The sequence below is a fragment of the Liolophura sinensis genome, chromosome 8, assembly GCF_032854445.1.
Source record: "Liolophura sinensis isolate JHLJ2023 chromosome 8, CUHK_Ljap_v2, whole genome shotgun sequence".
NCBI lineage: Eukaryota > Metazoa > Mollusca > Polyplacophora > Chitonida > Chitonidae > Liolophura > Liolophura sinensis.
Window position 1 is genome coordinate 29425520 of NC_088302.1, and position 17820 is coordinate 29443339.

General features: G+C 38.3%; 1 protein-coding gene across 1 annotated transcript in view; it reads right to left on the reverse strand.

Moving 5' to 3' along the window:
- Nucleotides 1-388: 388 nt before the first annotated feature.
- The window catches only part of LOC135472812 (long-chain-fatty-acid--CoA ligase ACSBG2-like), a 44536-nt gene continuing 27104 nt past the window's right edge, over nt 389-17820 (reverse strand). The window contains exons 8-17 of the mRNA XM_064752494.1: nt 11397-11498; nt 11029-11076; nt 10295-10462; nt 9600-9781; nt 7042-7229; nt 6266-6375; nt 5754-5904; nt 4935-5074; nt 4190-4436; nt 389-3888 (exon numbers count right to left, since the gene is read on the reverse strand). Coding sequence (XP_064608564.1) covers nt 3809-3888; nt 4190-4436; nt 4935-5074; nt 5754-5904; nt 6266-6375; nt 7042-7229; nt 9600-9781; nt 10295-10462; nt 11029-11076; nt 11397-11498 — 1416 coding nt within the window. The 3' untranslated portion in view covers nt 389-3808. The remainder of the gene's footprint in view (nt 3889-4189; nt 4437-4934; nt 5075-5753; nt 5905-6265; nt 6376-7041; nt 7230-9599; nt 9782-10294; nt 10463-11028; nt 11077-11396; nt 11499-17820) is intronic.

The window sequence follows — 17820 nt, forward strand, 5'->3', positions numbered from 1 at the left end:
AAACGTCCTCCAGGGAACTTCACGTAAGCCTACACGAAAGCCCCGACCACTGCCTATTGCCACCAATGCCTTGAGAACAATGCGATCAGGCAAATTTTACGCTGTGCTTTCAAATATTTGTGTATGCAGTGGTCGTGTTTATACGCGCGTGGAGGAAACCAGGGAAGAGCCTGGGGGAAAACGCCACAAACAGACTGGAGGAAATAGTCGCACTTCTCCATGTAACTCGCGTTTGCTGACCATGTTAACGGTTGTTGGATTCCACTATGTGATCATAGTGGTCGAAAGCTAGCCTTCCTCAAGTCGCGTTCACACCGTGACTAAATTTTTAAAACCAGTCACGCATTAAAACTGGAAAAATACAAACAAACGTAAAAGCCGTGATACATATAGTTCTTTTTCTGGTTTTTATTTATGAAAAATGTTTTAATAAAAAAATGTTCTGAGGCAAGTCACCTTGCAAGTCTGAACCTGTATTTGGGAAGTCAAACATATTTGTGTATACTATTTATACAGTATTGCTAAACTCACATAATATTTTGTAATGTCGCATTCAGTTCAACACAGTGAGAACGCAGGTCCAGCGGTGCACTCCAAGCAATCTGGGTAATAGTACAAATATAACCTGGGCAGGTGAAGGGGGTAAAGGCATTTATCCGAAATGCACACCCTGATATTACACACTATGTAAGACTTTGTATGTCTATACTCTGGACAATATTAATAACAATCTATAAAATGTTAGCTAGCCTCTTCCTGCTCTGAAAAAAAACATCCACCATTCAAAATTCTGATTATGGTGGTAATATCACCATTGAACAAACGCAAGTCTACAGTCCTCCTTGAATTAACATAGACTGTTTATGCGATGATACAGAATTATACATTATACACAGAACACATTATACAACAAAGGTTAACAAGTTCATATTAAAAAAAAAAAAAAAAAAATCTGTCTGAATTTGCAAATACCCACTACAATATCTGGTCCACTACAAAAATAATAATTAAAAAAAAAATAAAATAAATAAACAAATCAAGCTCTGTTTGTGAGGAAAACCATTTTAAGGAAGACAATCGAAGCTTGTGAAATGCAATTTCATTCAGAAATTTATACAAAACCCTGCCAGCAATAAACAATTTTTGCTTGTATATAATAAAAATCTCCAAAAGTTGTTTATTTCTTGAGCATGAAAAGAGGTGATGTGTTCCATTTTAATTTAAATCAGTAAAACTATTATGCATTTGTAATATACGAGGAAAGTTGTTTGGGTTTTAATTTACGGGTAATTAATGAAGAAAAAAAAAAAATGGAAATGGTTAAAAATTCAGTTAGGTTCATCTGCAATATGTTGACGGGAAAGTTGTTAACTTGGCAATATTAAATCACCTAGCAAAAATAAATTAATGGTTAGATACATCTCTGAAAAATATATCATATAAGCTTGTAAATATAGATATTATGCAATTCTGATAACGCAATGATGAGTTCTTTGATACACAATGTTAAACACAAATAACAACCAGCAGATCAAATAACCCAGGTCTTGCAGGATCCTTGTTCAATAACTATTGGACACATCAAATAAACAATATGAATACCAACATTTTAATGCAGAAAAAAAAAAAAAAAAATCTAGCGAGCTTAATAAGCAGCATCGAAATTCTGTTTCAACAAAAGATATCTGAAAGATGGTGAAGTTGTAAATAATGTCAGGATTTTAAATAATGATTTGAACAAACAAAAAACAAAGTAATGTTTTAGATATTTATGAGTGGTGGTCAAGTGTGATTTATAGAACCTTATGGTAAAAAAATATTCTGAACAAGCACTGAGAATACTGCCCTTCACACAATCTTTACATCACTGTGTCAAATGGATAAGACGTTCCCACAGACCTCTTAACTGTACAGCTTAAATATTGGTCAAATCTGAGTCAAGCATAGCAAAAAGGCAATTTAACTTTTGTATTTATCAAATGTTTTATACTGTACTCATACTGTACTCACTCTGAACATTCGACCACATGGGTGGTGGAAATTAGAAGTATGATACCTCGATCGTCAGATGTTTTAGGAGTGAGAGACAAAGAAAGAAAGAAAGAAAGGTAAATTAGTAACAGAAGGTCCTATCATCACAAATGAAATGACGTGTCTGGAAAAGTGTAATTCAGACATAACCATGTGCGAACAAACAGGACTAAGTATGAACACAGCATCTTAACAAAATCACCTTGAGCAGCTTATCGAATTAGATCCCCTGATTGGTTTTCCCACAACTTTCGCATCAACACAAATGTAAAGTTCAATGGTTGATTCAAAAACTTTGAATAATATCTCACATAAACATATATCATTTTGCTGAAAGCAAAATATCTTCTCAAAATGGTGATCGCTGCAAGTTCTTACAGTTCATAATATATTTTATATATATTTACAAAAACATATTTTTTTCCCCCAAACAATTGCATGACAAACAAGCTTTTCCTGTACATGTAAATGTGACTTTAATGACAGATGGTTATTTACAGAAGAAAACGGATGGGATGAGAGCAGGGCTACAAGGGTGATAATTATCAGTGACAGCTCTCACAAATGGCATCAAGAAACTGCTGGGTCCAAGTATGGAGCTCATAGCACTACCTTCTTTTAAACTGGCCTATGAATATTCAAATTTGTAACACCACCAAACCAGTCTGCCTTTTAACAATGAGTAGACTGGAGCAGTCTGACAGAGTTACTCCCCTTGCCCATGGGCATGTCAAAACTGTGTATTCAAATTTTGTAACACCACCAAACCAGTCTGCCTTTTAACAATGAGTAGACAGGAACAGTCTGACAGAGTTACTCCCCTTGCCCATGGGCATGTCAAAACTGTGTGTCCAGCAAAATGTTTAACCCAAGTTGCTTGTGCTAAATTCAGTAACATGCAAGTCACTTTAGATTTTTACATACATGAACTAGGTACAGTTGCAGATGTCCCCATAGACCACCTCTGTTTAACTACATAAAATTCAACATGGATTAGTATGTGACAGGCACGTGATTGGTCTTGATTTTGGACAGTTATTCACAGATAGTACATGAAGGTGAAAATAAACCATGCAAATTTATAAATAGGTTGTATTTTGGTGACAAAATGAATCATACATCTTCTGTTTCTATCCCATGCAAATGAAAACTTAGGGAAGTGTGGTCCCTAGGGAAATATAATATACATGATAATCAGCAAATATGCTGACAGGCAAAGTGCCTGAAATTATCAATTATCCAGTCAGGTTTTAGTTATACTACATGGAATGCTGCTTTTGGTTTATAAAAAATTAAACTGTTTCACAATCTTCCAAAAATAAAACGGCACAAAAGTTATACAAATATGGTTTTCCTTTCACGTGAAAGGGAGATGCGCATGCTACACTTGTGAGTGTGAACACTCCATTTAAATATATATGTAAACAAACCTTGGTGATATCAAGGGAGACATGGACTCGATCATATCTGTGACATAAACCAAAACTGTGTCTAGTCAATGCTGAATCTATTCAGTTCTGTGGCACATCATATGTACACTGCTAGACTGAACAGTGTTCAGGGCTATTATAACTCCAGCCTGAGTCCAAGGGAGAAAACTTTGCAAGGCCCAGTGCTCAACCCCAATTTGTATTCTACAGGTGTATTGTCAAGAATAGGCTGGCTTACACATTGCAAACTTGAGCACAGTCTTTGTTAGATCAATCACACATGCACAGCTATTTATAGGTGTGGAAAAAAAAAAAGAACACAAACAAATGTAGACCAAATGTAAGACTCATGTCTCCGTGTAGAACTCCTCTATCACATCAGCATACATCTTGTTCACCACAGGTCGCTTCAGTTTGAGAGAGGGACCTAGAACACAAACATTTCACAACTTCATTTGCATGCTCCTCAAGCGTATGGTTATCAAATTAAATAAATAAAATTCTTTCCAAAGCAGTAATGCATTCACTTCAGATAATAACACCTAATAATAGTTCATTAATTTTCTGCTAAGGTTTCTTTAAGCAAACAAACTGCAAATAATACAAGTGAAACAGAGTGCACTATTTTAACTTAAATCATTTAACTTATTAACCCCATCACAAACATATCTGTGGTTCTCATTGCCATAAATGTATTTTAAGAGTTACATCTAGTCTGAAAGACATACCCAACTCTCCCCCAGGTATGGAAAAGTCACGAGGCAGGATGGTAAACTTTTGAATCTTTTGTGCCCTGGATACAGACTTGGCATTGGCCTTGTCAATACCCGCCTGGATCGCCTTGTAGATAGCCTCGGGCTTGGATTCGAGGATTTCCTTGAGTGAGGTAGCTGGGTGAGATTGTGCCTGGCACCACCATTTAGCCTGCTCTGTGAGCTCATCTGTGGGCATCATGGTCTCAGTGTCTACCTCAGTCTGCAAACACCAACACACAATGGTCAGAATTAAAATGAACCTGCACACATCAAGAAGTCTGTGGTTACACACTTGTAAGTCCCACTCACATAAGTTGATCAGTTATCTTTAGCACCTGTAATCTCAATGATCTGACAAACTACAGCACACCCAGAAATAAATGTACATTCAGCGTGTATGAAACTAAACAAAGTAGCAATCCATTTTGAGACTGTTTTTCCGTCTGCGCAGAACAGCAAGAATCAAGCATGACTGCTCCCGCACAGAGCTTGTCTATACTATTATGATTTCTAACTAACAGAATAAGATGTGCAACAAAAATTTGAGCTGCAAAAAAAATATCTTTCATGAAGAGTTAGTTGTATTCATTTGCAAAATAACCATTACATTGTAAGATTTAAATCTAGTAATGGAAAAGCAAAATGTGACAAAAACTTGTGCTAAGGCTGATCTGTCTGATTTGTGACGCGTGATGTTTTCTTCAGAAATGACACTCACCTTTAACGTGATAAGTAGGGAGAGGAACTTTCTCTTGTCCCCGATAAGCATACAGTTACTGACGACTGGCAGAGCTTCCTTAACATTGTCCTCTATGGGCACAGGGGCCACATTCTCTCCTCCGCCTGTGATGATCAGCTCTGAGGGGGGACAAAGACAAACATTGCGTCACTACGTAATATGATATCAGTATTTGCAAAAGCTTAACATCAGTCAGAAGAACTTCTCTTTTTCTTTTTAAACAAGCATACATCACCCAAAAAATCATAAAATCATAAAACCCAGGTCCTCAGGCCACAGGAAACCAGGTCCTGTGGCACTGTGGAAAACGGGCCCTCAGCCCTGAGGAAAACGGGATCTCAGAACTGAGGAAACATGTCCTTAGGTCAAAGGAAAACGGGCCCTCCGGGCAGAGGAAAACAGGCCCATCGGCCTGGTCAGAGGAAAACACGAAACTTTGGACCCAAAAACAATAATGGGAACACACAATCTGATTTGTCAAAGGTCTATTATCTGCAGTGAACATTGCAACTGACGACCAAATCAGTGATAGCTGTTTAAGTTTGTACACAACGCAAACTATGCTACATGGCCATGTACACACTAAAATTCACTCCACATATTAATCTGGTCAGGTTACATTAATGTAACTCGATTCGTGACTCAGATTTATATGGTAATGCTGGAATAGTAGACATAAGTCCTGCAATATTGTGATTTATTAACCCCTAGCCAGTGTACAAACTCATATCTGGCAATCTGCTTTATACAAACCAGCCCATTATTCTGTTGCTAAAACCTTCCTGACAAGAGTCTTACCTTTGATTCTCCCTGTGATGAAAAGGAAGCCATCCTTGTCCTGTCTGCCAATGTCTCCAGTGTGAAGAATTCCCTCTTCGTCAAGAGCCTCTTTAGTTTTCTCCTCGTTTTTCAAATAGCCCATGAACACATGGCGGCCCAGCATACCAATCTGAAGATACAGAAACGGGGCAGGTAAGTTACCAGCACAAATATTGATCAACTTTGCCACATTCAGCATGCATTTGTCCTGATTTCCTTTCAGAGAGGAACAGTAATGAGACAGGAACATTAACAACAGATGAAAGCAGAAAACTGTTCAAAATCCAGAGATGGATAAATTATACGCAAACATTAGCAGACTTTGTATAATTTCCCTGGAAACAGAAGTTCATTTTATTTAGCAAAAAAAAACTGCATTCAACAGAAATTGAAAACTTTCACCTCAAGGATTAAACAAAAACATCAGTTTCTAAAGCAGCAGAAATGCCTGGTGAGAAGTCTGTGACTATACATGCAGCTGAGGTACCCACCTCTCCATTGCCCTCCTCATCGGGGCTGAGGATCTTTGTCTGAGCACCGTGAAAGTCAATACCAGCACTACCAATCCTGTGATAACCTGGTATGTTCACTGTGTGGGGACCTACAACAACAACAGCAACAACAATTGGTCAGTCAGCTGAATTTACCGAGTAAATTCTTATCACAAAACCACCTTCATTCAAATCCACCTTCTTTGTTTCCAGGTCTCTCATCCCTTGAATGCCGTCATGTAAGAAGAATATGAAATGTCATGACAAGTCTATAATCATTCAGCTCATTACTGACTACAACAATTATCAAATTTACTATATCCTGTAATCCTAGTTGTGAGTTAAATACAGCACGTGCCTTTTACACTTGGCCTTAAGATTAATTGTAACCTGAACCAAAAGGTGACTGTCTTTTGCCAGTCTTAATTTTGTTTGTCAGCCACATGTACTTTATGGAAAAAGCTGTGCAGGGATTTGGATGAAAGTTTTTTTTTTTTTAAATTTTTGAAACAAATCTTCTCCAATGACAAATATGTCAGAAATACACAGTATTGTCCCTTTCAATGTAGCATGGGAATTCAAACATCTACCTGTAGCTGGAGTGGTGGTTTGCATGTACTATAGTTCAGTATCTCTTTTTACAAGTGAGTGAAAGGTGAAAAAAAGTCGAAATGTGATTTCATACTATACATGTACATAGGTCGAAAATAATTTGTCTTCAAACAGCAACATGAATTATTTCTTGTAAGCTTGCCAGGTTTCCACATGGCCGTTACCTGTGGACTCGCTCATTCCATACACCTCCCTCAGTGGGATGTTCAGGCTCAGAAAATAGTCCACCGTCTCCCGGGAGATGGGTGCAGCACCGCTCAAGCAGAATTTACATCGGTCTAACCCCAGAGCAACTGCCACCTTCTTAAAGACAAGTATATTTGCCAACGTCCAGCCAAATGGTGTCCCACCACTATAGAAAAAGGTAGTTAAGTTTTCATTAAATATTGCTTTAATACAAAAAGCTTTATTTTTTGTTTAATGGAGTCTTCTAAATGAAGAACAAGTCAAAACAGTAATTATGAAAACCAGTGCCATAATTTAAGAATTCATACCGATATACACATGCATGTACAACACACCTTGAGTGTATTTCATACATACACTGTATATACCGACATACACTAACAAGGCATTCAGAGAATCCCACCGGCTCGCCTGCTATTTTTTTTTTTTTTTTTTGATTGGTGTTTTACGCCGTACTCAAGAATATTTCACTTATACGACGGCGGCCAGCATTATGGTGGGTGGAAACCGGGCAGAGCCCGGTGGAAACCCACGACCATCCGCAGGTTGCTGGCAGACCTTCCCACGTACGGCCGGAGAGGAGGCCAGCATGAGCTGGTCTTGAACTCACAGCGACCGCATTGGTGAGAGGCTTCTGGGTCACTACGCTGCGCTAGCGCGCTAACCGACTGAGCCACGGAGGCCCCTTTCGCCTGCTATAGCTGTCAACTAGACAATGGAATCAGAATAAAGCTGAAAGTTGTAAAGTGTTGTGGTGGTAAGGATGTCATTGTGGGGAGTTCGTGCACAAAACTGAGGCAGTGGTCTTTGATATGCAAATTGTGAACTGCATGCGGCAATCTGTGAACAATTCCAACACTGTGAATGGCTGAACTAATGTTGAGCTATGCTAGTGAAAAAAACCCTTCAATGTGGACGATTCAAGTAACAACTCGCTGAAGAGGTCTTTGATATGCCAGTCACTTCTCATGATAGGCTATCCGTGTACTATGCATGGCCACTACAAATCTGATACAGTAGCTAGAGACAAAAAGCTTATCAAGATAAGTGACTGCATAAGAAACTGTAGCCCTACAAGAAAGGCTTGCAGGTATCCGTTGCAGAAATCCTTGTTTACAGGAGAACAGAATGAAGTCAATCTCAATGTGTGTCCACAAAACAGGAAAATGGACAAATCCGGTAAAATCGCCAGAGGAACCCAATACCCTTCTTCTTCTCCTACATGTATGTAGGCATGTGCATAAAAACTGTAGCTCTACATGAAACTTTTCTTGATTACAAAAATGGTAAATCTGGCAAAGTCCATAAATCTCATAAGCAATAAAGTCACAGAGGCCCTGTATGCAAGAAATTGTTGCCCTGCATGGAGGCTTAATTTCTAGAGAACGTGTTTACTACAGAAAACAAATTGAAAATAACATAACTGGTGAATTTTTCAATTCAAAGTTTATCAATTAAAATCAATAAAAAACATTCACAAAGCCTATATAACTAAAACCAATATATCAGTTCAACCTTCCATCAGTAGACCCATTGTAGCTGTACACAAGCAAAAAGAAATACAGAAAAAACACAAACAAACCAGAAATTTCTACTGCTGTAGGTTGGAGATACACATATGATTGCCATTGTACAGGAGCAACAAAAAAAAATAATAACATGCCTCGCGAGAATGTGCATTTGCACACCATACCTTAAACTAGGGAGTAAAAAAAAAAGCCTAAATCCATGTATGACAGCCCAATATACAAGAGCGGAAAAAACACCTTCTTTACCTTCAAACAATGAATGAGAGCCCATTATACATGTACAGAAGCTAAAAGAAAAAGCTTAACCTCCAATTCATGTATGAGAGCCCATTATACAGGAGCTAAAAAAAAAAAGCTTAAACCGACACCTCTCTCCCCCCCCCCCCCCACAATACCCCACTTTACTTCAAACAGGCAAGCTACAAACGCAAAACATAAAAGACTGTGAATATCAGCTTAAAATCTAAAAATTTAAATGAACTCTTCTTGGTTAAATAAAAACCCTTAACACATATCTTACCATTTATAGACCATGATACCATTTATCATGGTCTATGCGATAATTATTACTTCATTCTTTTATTTTCTCCTCCTGCTTTTGTATTTTTTAATCCCAAAGCATAATTAAGAGCTGTGGTCACTGTGGTGTATAGTGTCATCATCACAATGTGTAGCATGGTCACTGTAACGCACAGTGCCATGATCACAATGTGTAGCATGGTCACTGTAGCGCACAGTGCCATGATCACAATGTGTAGCGTGGTCACTGTAGTTCATAGTGCCATCATCACCATGTGTAGCGTGGTCACTGTAGTGCATGCTGCCATCATCACCATGTGTAGCATGGTCACTGTAGTGCATAGTGCCATCATCACCATGTGTAGCATGGTCATTGTAGTTCATAGTGCCATCATCACAATGTGTAGCATGGTCATCTTAGTGCATAGTGCCATCATCACAATGTGTTAGCAGTTTCTCAAGGTACAAATAAAAAAAAATTATCTTACCCATTCAGTTTGCTGTAATTTCCTTTCAGACCAATACGCTTAGCCCAGTTGCCGATGATTCGTTTGAGACCAGTTGTCCTCAGGCCCAACGTCTTCATCTTCTCTTCTATTTTCTCCCATACTCGAGGCACACCCAAAAATGATGTTGGACGTACTTCCTTCAAGGTATTTACCAGAGAACCCTGTGTATATACAAGAAAACAGGCTTTAACTCAAGGACACACCGAACATTCAGTTCAATACTGAGTGCTGAACATTCTTCCCCCTCTTCACAACACTGTACCCATAATAATCATAAAAAAAAATCCTCAAACGATCCATGTTATGTGTTTGGTTTTCTTTTCCTCATGCAGATGTGACATGTAATCACAATTAGTCCATATTAAACATATCATCTTTTCTTTATATCTAAAACATTATCTTTAAAATAAACTTCAATAGAGCGTGCATACAAAAATATTAGAACAGTAAAACATTTTCGCTTGCAAAGTTATTTCACGTCTACAGTGAACCGGATATTATTCTTGGGGAAAACATACACACTACATAATCATCTGGCAGGCAAGACGCGACCAAATATATAGGAATGAAAATTACACGCTTACTACTCAGCTTATGCCAAACTTGATTGAAGTGAGAAACAGTTCCTGTTGCTCCAAAACAGGAGCAAACTGTGTGGAAAATAAAGTACCTACCTTAAGAGCATCTGGCTGGGCAAAGTACACGCTACCTGCGATGGCTATAGGGATGTGGATGTCCAGTAGTTGTGCAGCTACGTGACTCAGGGGGAGGTAACTCACTAGCACCTCAGAACCGTGCTGAAGATTAACCATCTGTGTTGTCTGCTTTGCTGTCCATGTAAACTGATAGGGAGAGATGGGAGGAGGTAAAGAAGAGATGAAATTATTAATTAGAAAGAACAATCCAAAATGATCTGGTGACAATATTTCACTTATGAAAATGTGCACATTAAACATATTAATTTCTATAGAAAATCACAGGATTTTTAAAGCATTCATAGCTGAGATTATATTTTGATCTGACATGCATGTAAATGGCGCAAAAACGAAAATATTAAGCTCTACAAACTTGGCTCTACCAACGTCTCCTCATTTGTTTTTGTGTCCTACATGTATCTATTTATTGTTATCCTACATATGGATACCCAGTTACATCATGTATGTACCAAAATAACAGGGTGTCTACATGCTGGTCGTGAGAGCAAAAAAGGGCCTACTGGGTGATGACTATATCGACACCATAAACCTTCGGTGCTTTAACTGCTTTCCAACTTACTCATGGGCATCAGTGTAAGCTTGATTGATACGCTCTCCTCATACAAGAAGGAATTTTAGTGTAATTAAGAAAAAAATTCAATAAGTGAAGGCAGGAAAACTGGAGAAGACTTGAGGGTGTACAGACTACTTACATTATCATGACTCAGCATAACCCCCTTGGGGTTACCAGTTGTACCAGACTGTAAACAGAAAACAGTGAGCACTTCAATCAATAATATTACACTATTTTAGTTTACCAGCGTACGAAAAAGATGTTTTTTCTTATCTTGTACCCATGTTATCATTGTAGTTTTAATTATGGTCCATATCTCAGGGGAAAAAAAACCCAGCAAAAACAATCAATTTGTAAAAAAAACAAGTCAAGGTGTTCCTAACAATTCTGATCCACCTTCTTCGAAAAATTTACAACTATACATCATATACTGTACAGCTGAAGTTATGATACAATTAAGTTTAAGCAGCCTTCTCAACGTTTCAGCTTGGACAGGTGTGTACTTACGGTGTATATAAGTGTACAACACTTGTTTGGTGCCAGCAGTGCAAGCCTCTCGTCAAGCTGGTCATCTGACACATCATTTGACAGCTCTATAAATTCTGACCACTACAAAACAGAAATAAATCAGTATGAAAGCATTACATAAACCTATAATGGTTATAAATAACACTTGTCTATTCTCCCCATTCACTTTATATAGGTATAAAGCTGTCATGTAACTTAATATCAGACGATTGTACCTCTGCTGGTTCAGGCTTCGTGTCACATGTGTATTTACCTGATCATTACAGGTTATATCGTTAATGGTCGAAAATCAGGCAACAGTATAAAAGTAAACCAAAAATTCAAGGAATTCCAAGTTTATCTTTCATGAGCAGAGGCAGCTATCTTGAATTGACAGTTAGTGAAGCAAGACCATCCACAATCTGCTCCAAAGTTTAGAATGTTTGTTGACAATGACATAACTTTACTTGTTCCGGAGGAGAAATAAAAACAGATCCAAACGGCTAAAGCTGTTACCATGTGTGGTAACTCCATAAATCAACTCTTCAACTGGAATTCTTACTAGGGCATGGCATACGCCATGTTAGAGAAACCTGAGGGGAATGAGGAAGGACAGATGAAGTGGGGAGCCAGCCCACCAGCGATTGCAGCTCATCAAGTGCTTACCCAAAGCACACATGCTCCAAGTAATCACCTGAGAGAACCCACTGAGCCACTGGGCCAGGCAGGACACCTATTTGTTCAGCTCAGACAGGAACATAATTAACCATAAATCAACATTTGGCATAAGTACATAACTGACACCAGACTTTAATCCAAGTTGTCAAAATAACAACTTGGGGTATTTGTCACCATCAGATCTCGGCAATGTGATATATATCCCAGGCCATCTATGATCTGACAGCTCACCTCTCACTTACTGACGGCTAGTTTTCTTTATGATTCAGTGTTATCAGCAGAGCTGTCACAGACGGAGTAACACGGTACCAGGTCACTGGCATGATTAGTCTGATCAATCTCTTGTTCTATTGTGACAAATGATTTACAGGGAATCACTTAATACAGTCAATAACAGATTTTGTCTGATTATGCCACTTTTATACCCAGGAATCTGCCTGGATTACCTTAAATCACGTAGAGTTTAGCTGATGATTTTAAAAAGTGTATCTCATGATTCCTTGTGTCTAGTTGTGATTTTTGGTAAATTGACATGGGAGTGGGGGGGTGGGGTGAGGCGGGGGTGAGGGTGCAGTGTGTTCTCAGGATTGTACATACCTGTGACAAGACCAACAAAAACACTCATGATTTAGCTTTAGTAGAATCAGTACACAGCTACTCCAGAAAGCACACCTCATGTATGGTGCGCCCGGTAAGTCGTGCCAAAACGCTTCAGTGAGCAATGAAATGTTAGCACTAGCACTATCTCTACATATTCTCTACCAGGATGCATGTTCCGCATATGGTCTGCGAGAGTGCATCGTGCCAAAACAGGCGGATTGAAGTTAAGACGGTGGACCAGCAACAAATAGGTCGACATTGATAAGCGTGCAGGTCTTTCAAAACATCACCAGACGACAAATATGCGTCTCGTCTAAAGTAAATAAATACCCATTTGCGTTTTAGAAGCTAATTTACCAATATAAATACAACACTTCACTGTAATTCCACTAATTCAATACACTGTACAAAGCTGACCAGGAAATGTACTAGTCAAATGGACATATCATTTGTACAGCGTTATTAAAAACCTGTATGATAGCTGTACACTCTGCATCATATGTACATTGTGTAAAATTGTAAAGAAAATCACAAGAGAAAGATTTAACTTATTGACCAAATTCATCATGCAGAATTAAATATACACATATACAATGTATATGATACATTTAAATGCAAACATACATTTTTGCAGGTGTTCAATGTTGGGGGTCTGCCATTACAAGTGTGTCTTTCAGTGCAAATAGATATGTAATTGCAATCTCATTTCTTTGACAGATTCCACTTGTACATATATATTATATTTTCATTGGTCATGTTACATATACCTGTCTGACAGCATGTTGACATCTCTCTTGTCTGCATGTTGGTACATGGGTGGACTGATGCCCTGCTTTATGTGTAACGGGATAAACAGTTGTCTGCCATTACAAGCGAGTCTCTCTCTCCCAGTGCAAACAGATACGTAATTGCAATCTCATTTCTTTGACAGACTCCACCTGTACATATATATTATATTTTCATTGGTCATGTTACGTATACCTGTCTGACAGCATGTTGACAGGTCTCTACAGTCTGTATGTTGGTACATGGGTGGACTGATGTCAATATACATACACCTGCAAATGAGTCAGGATGAAACTGCCCTGAATATCTGCGGTACTGCAACATGCTACCTGATCACGGGGCTGTGTCGCCCCACGGTGTTGTCAGGTGACGCATGATCTCATGGCTGCACTCTCATCCTCTATTTAACCAAATCACTCCATAATTAATTAGTCTCTGGATTCAATTAAGACGTCTAGCCAGAACACACATGTAATATGTGTACAATAGTATGTATGTTCAATAAATGAAGATGCGCACTGAAGAATTATTCACATGACTGTCAAATTTATCTGTGCTGTAAACTAGAATGCCCTGCAATCTTTGCCATGCAGATACCAGACACACCTCACAGACAAACCAGTGAGAACTAAATGCGAGCTTTTGACCTCGTTAGTCATTAACTAATCGCCTGTGGCCAAAATAATGTATAAGTGAAATCGGCAAAGACCCTTGTTATTGTTTTCAAACTTTGCACACTGAGACTTAAAACCCACAATAACAGTGTTGTTAAACCACTGCCTGAAAACACAAATGTACTGTCGTGCTATAGAGTATAGTTTTTCTTTTCTCGGGTGTGAATATAACCTGGTCAATATACAGACAAAATGAGAGATACTTGTAAACTTTTCATATCAACATTATGACTGGCTTTTTTTCACCCCATCTTTTAGATTATAATTTGTAATTAATGTCAAGGAGAAATAAGACAAAATCACGTACTTGTTAGTTACATTTTAAATTCCTGCTGATGATAATATTCATACCATCCATACCATCTAGCACACCAATTTTAACAAGCATTTTGAACAGGCGACATGCCAGCCATGGTAGAGTGAGTAACAGATAACACCATCAGGCTTGGTGTTGTTGATTGAAATGCACAAGGCCTTGTCAATACAATTATTCTTTCACTCTGGTGGTAAAGACAAAAGGTGTTGTAACTAAGGTGAAGCGATTCTGTAGCTGTGATGTTAGTGCTAACACATTTACAGATGGCTGGTTGCCATATGACACTGGGTGCAATACAACCACTACCAAAACTGTGCAAAGCTATATATTTATTTATTTGATTAGTGTTTTATTCCGTTCTCAAGAATATTTCACTTATACGACGGTGGCCAGCATTATGGTGGGAGGAAACCCGGCAGAGCTCAGGTGAAACCCACGAATATCAGCTTTTTCATGGAAATATAAATTGATGCTATCTTAAAGTTTTATGTTTACAATACTGTAAACTTGTTACTTAAGATTACTGTGCTGTTTCTCAATTCCTCTGCTTATATTTCAATACTATTATATATTTATTTATACACACATGTATATTGCTAGAAAACAATCCACAAATCAGCTTGATCCTGGTTACTACTTAGCAGGGAATTAGTAATTAACTCATTGGTAATAAAGGACGTGTCTACATGTACCTCGAGTTATTTAGTTCTGAGTGATTGACTGATTTATTTTTTTATTTGCTTGTAGCTTTACGCCGTACAGAAGAATATTTCACTTATACGACGGCCGCCAAGGAAAACCCATGACCATTCGGAGGTTGCTGGCAGATAATTTAGTCCCGATGAGGTTAATGTATATTGCTTCAGAAATAGCATAAGCTTTGTCATTCTTCAAGTTCATGGCCTTGGGCCTTTAATTACCATCATAAAAATGGCTTGAAGTGGTTGGTTGGCCTACACAGATAAGCTACAGGTACACGTACCATGCATGTATCATACACCAGCATACCGGTGTTTACTTTCCACAGGTATGTACACTGAATGTTTGAATTGCATACCCTGCATTGTATACAGAAATGCAGGTTTAAAGTAGGTTTCAGAATGAATAAGCTAAGCCACAGATTTGAGCATGAATTCTGCTGGCACTGTTTTCCACTATACATCTCGATACCTCGTCATTCTCACCTATTATTTGTCAGGTGCGTTCATTTACTGCTGTTGTCATGATTGTGCAAGAAGATCCGGTACATTTTGTTCAGATCTGCGTAGTTTCAGTCGTTCAACAAGTGCACCTTAAGCGAACTACTTGCAGGCTAGTGGTCTGCTACTGGTTTGCATATATGAGATATAGATATACATGTACACAGTTTTACAATCATGAACAGTTTACAAACAAACACAATACAGTTTAGATGGGTTGGTATTCACGCTTGTAATATTTTTGAGTTAGCTGCCAAATCTCGAGGTCTGATCATGTGACTAAATGCATATAATTATATGCGGTAACTTCGGGCCTCGATGGCCTTAATAACAATTGACCCGTTAATAATGCTTCAGAGCAGCCTTCAAGGCTTCTGTCTGGCACGCTGCCAACTGACCTGATTACCTGTGGCTGTTTGAAGTGTGCAGAGCATGGAAAAAAACAAGGTGTGCTAGCTGGGCATTATAGTGTGAGGTAATGAGAAAGCAAGTTCATCTTTCTCTCCATGCATTTTTAGGACAGCACACAACTAGGATAATGTTTACAACTAGGGAAAAATAATGTGTGTTTTTCAACAGCTCCATGTGTGATGTTGATGATCAACTACAGGTACACTTTACATGTTTAAGCTAGTACAGTGACTGTTGAAAATACATGGCATACTTTGTATATTATCTATTTGACAACTAAAGGAAACAATCACTAAGATTTGGGACTAAATTTTATGTAAAAATCCAGCACTCTGCCCCTTGAACAGATTGATTGATTGCCTAAATCGCCTGAGAAATTAATCAATAATCTACACTGCACTTACCTGGGCTTGCTACAATACACCTGGGAAGCATACAGTGGATCACTCATTTCACAATGGGTTTATTGAGAAAATCGAAGGACAGACAAGACAGACATACATGTACAGAGATTCTTCACTTTGTAGTTAGATGCCTTGTGCAGATAAAATGTTATAAAGTGGTCTGTATATACTATGATACATGTATCATGTCATCACTCCACACTTTATCTTAAGAAGCCTGTGCTATGATATCATGTCATCACTCCACACTTCATCTTAAGAAGCCTGTGCTATGATATCATGTCATCACTCCACACTTCATCTTAAGAAGCCTGTGCTATGATATCATGTCATCACTCCACACTTCATCTTAAGAAGCCTGTGCTATGATATCATGTCATCACTCCACACTTCAGGTTAAATGCCTGTGCTATGATATCATGTCATCTTTCCACAAATCATGTTCATGATAAATACGCAGAGGGAAATATCAAACTATGTAAATGTATTCATAGGTTAATATATTTACAGTGATTACAAGTATGACCACTTCGCTTTTTTCACAGTGTAAGATTAATTCGTCAAATTATAATGAAACCTTTGTAATTTCTATCTTTCTGTGAAGAAAAGTAATTAGATGTAGATGGAAATTTATACAAATGCTTCTTACATAACTGCCTAAAGCCATGTGCCTGATAACAAGTTTAGGTGTTTGCATTAATTGGAGGAATGTCAGATATGATGAAGATATAAAAGCAATGGCTTGGGTTCAAAATGACAACATCTCTTTCTTCAAACTTGCCACATTTTACCTGCGCATGACACTGTATGTATGTATGCCTGGGGTATTATGTTGTGCACATGACGAGGAGGTGTCATTTACTGTGTACATTTCCTGTGTCTTCTTGTGGTAAGGCAAGTCAATGCCGTCAAAGTGCTGCCACCACTGAGGTATCATACCAAAGACACCAGACCTGACATCCCACCAAATCACATTATACTGACACCTGGCCAACCAGTCCTGTTTCCTTGCTCTAATTCTCAGTGTTAAGTGCCAAGTGAGGCAGCAACAAGTAGCCACCAATGTGGTTCACATAATAACAATAATGCTTCACTCTAGCTTCTAATGCATGTAACTGATAAATCAGCTTCTAATGCTTGTAACTGATAAATCAGCTCCTAATGCATGTAACTGATAAATCAGCGCCTAATGCATGTAACTTATAAATCAGCTTCCAATGCATGTAACTGATAAATCAGCTTCTAATGCATGTAACTGATAAATCCACCTTAAAGAGTTTTTTCTGTCACTAAACAGAAGATGCTAATGACAAGTCTTATTATACACTGTCACCCGAAAATGTGAAAGGTCCCTAT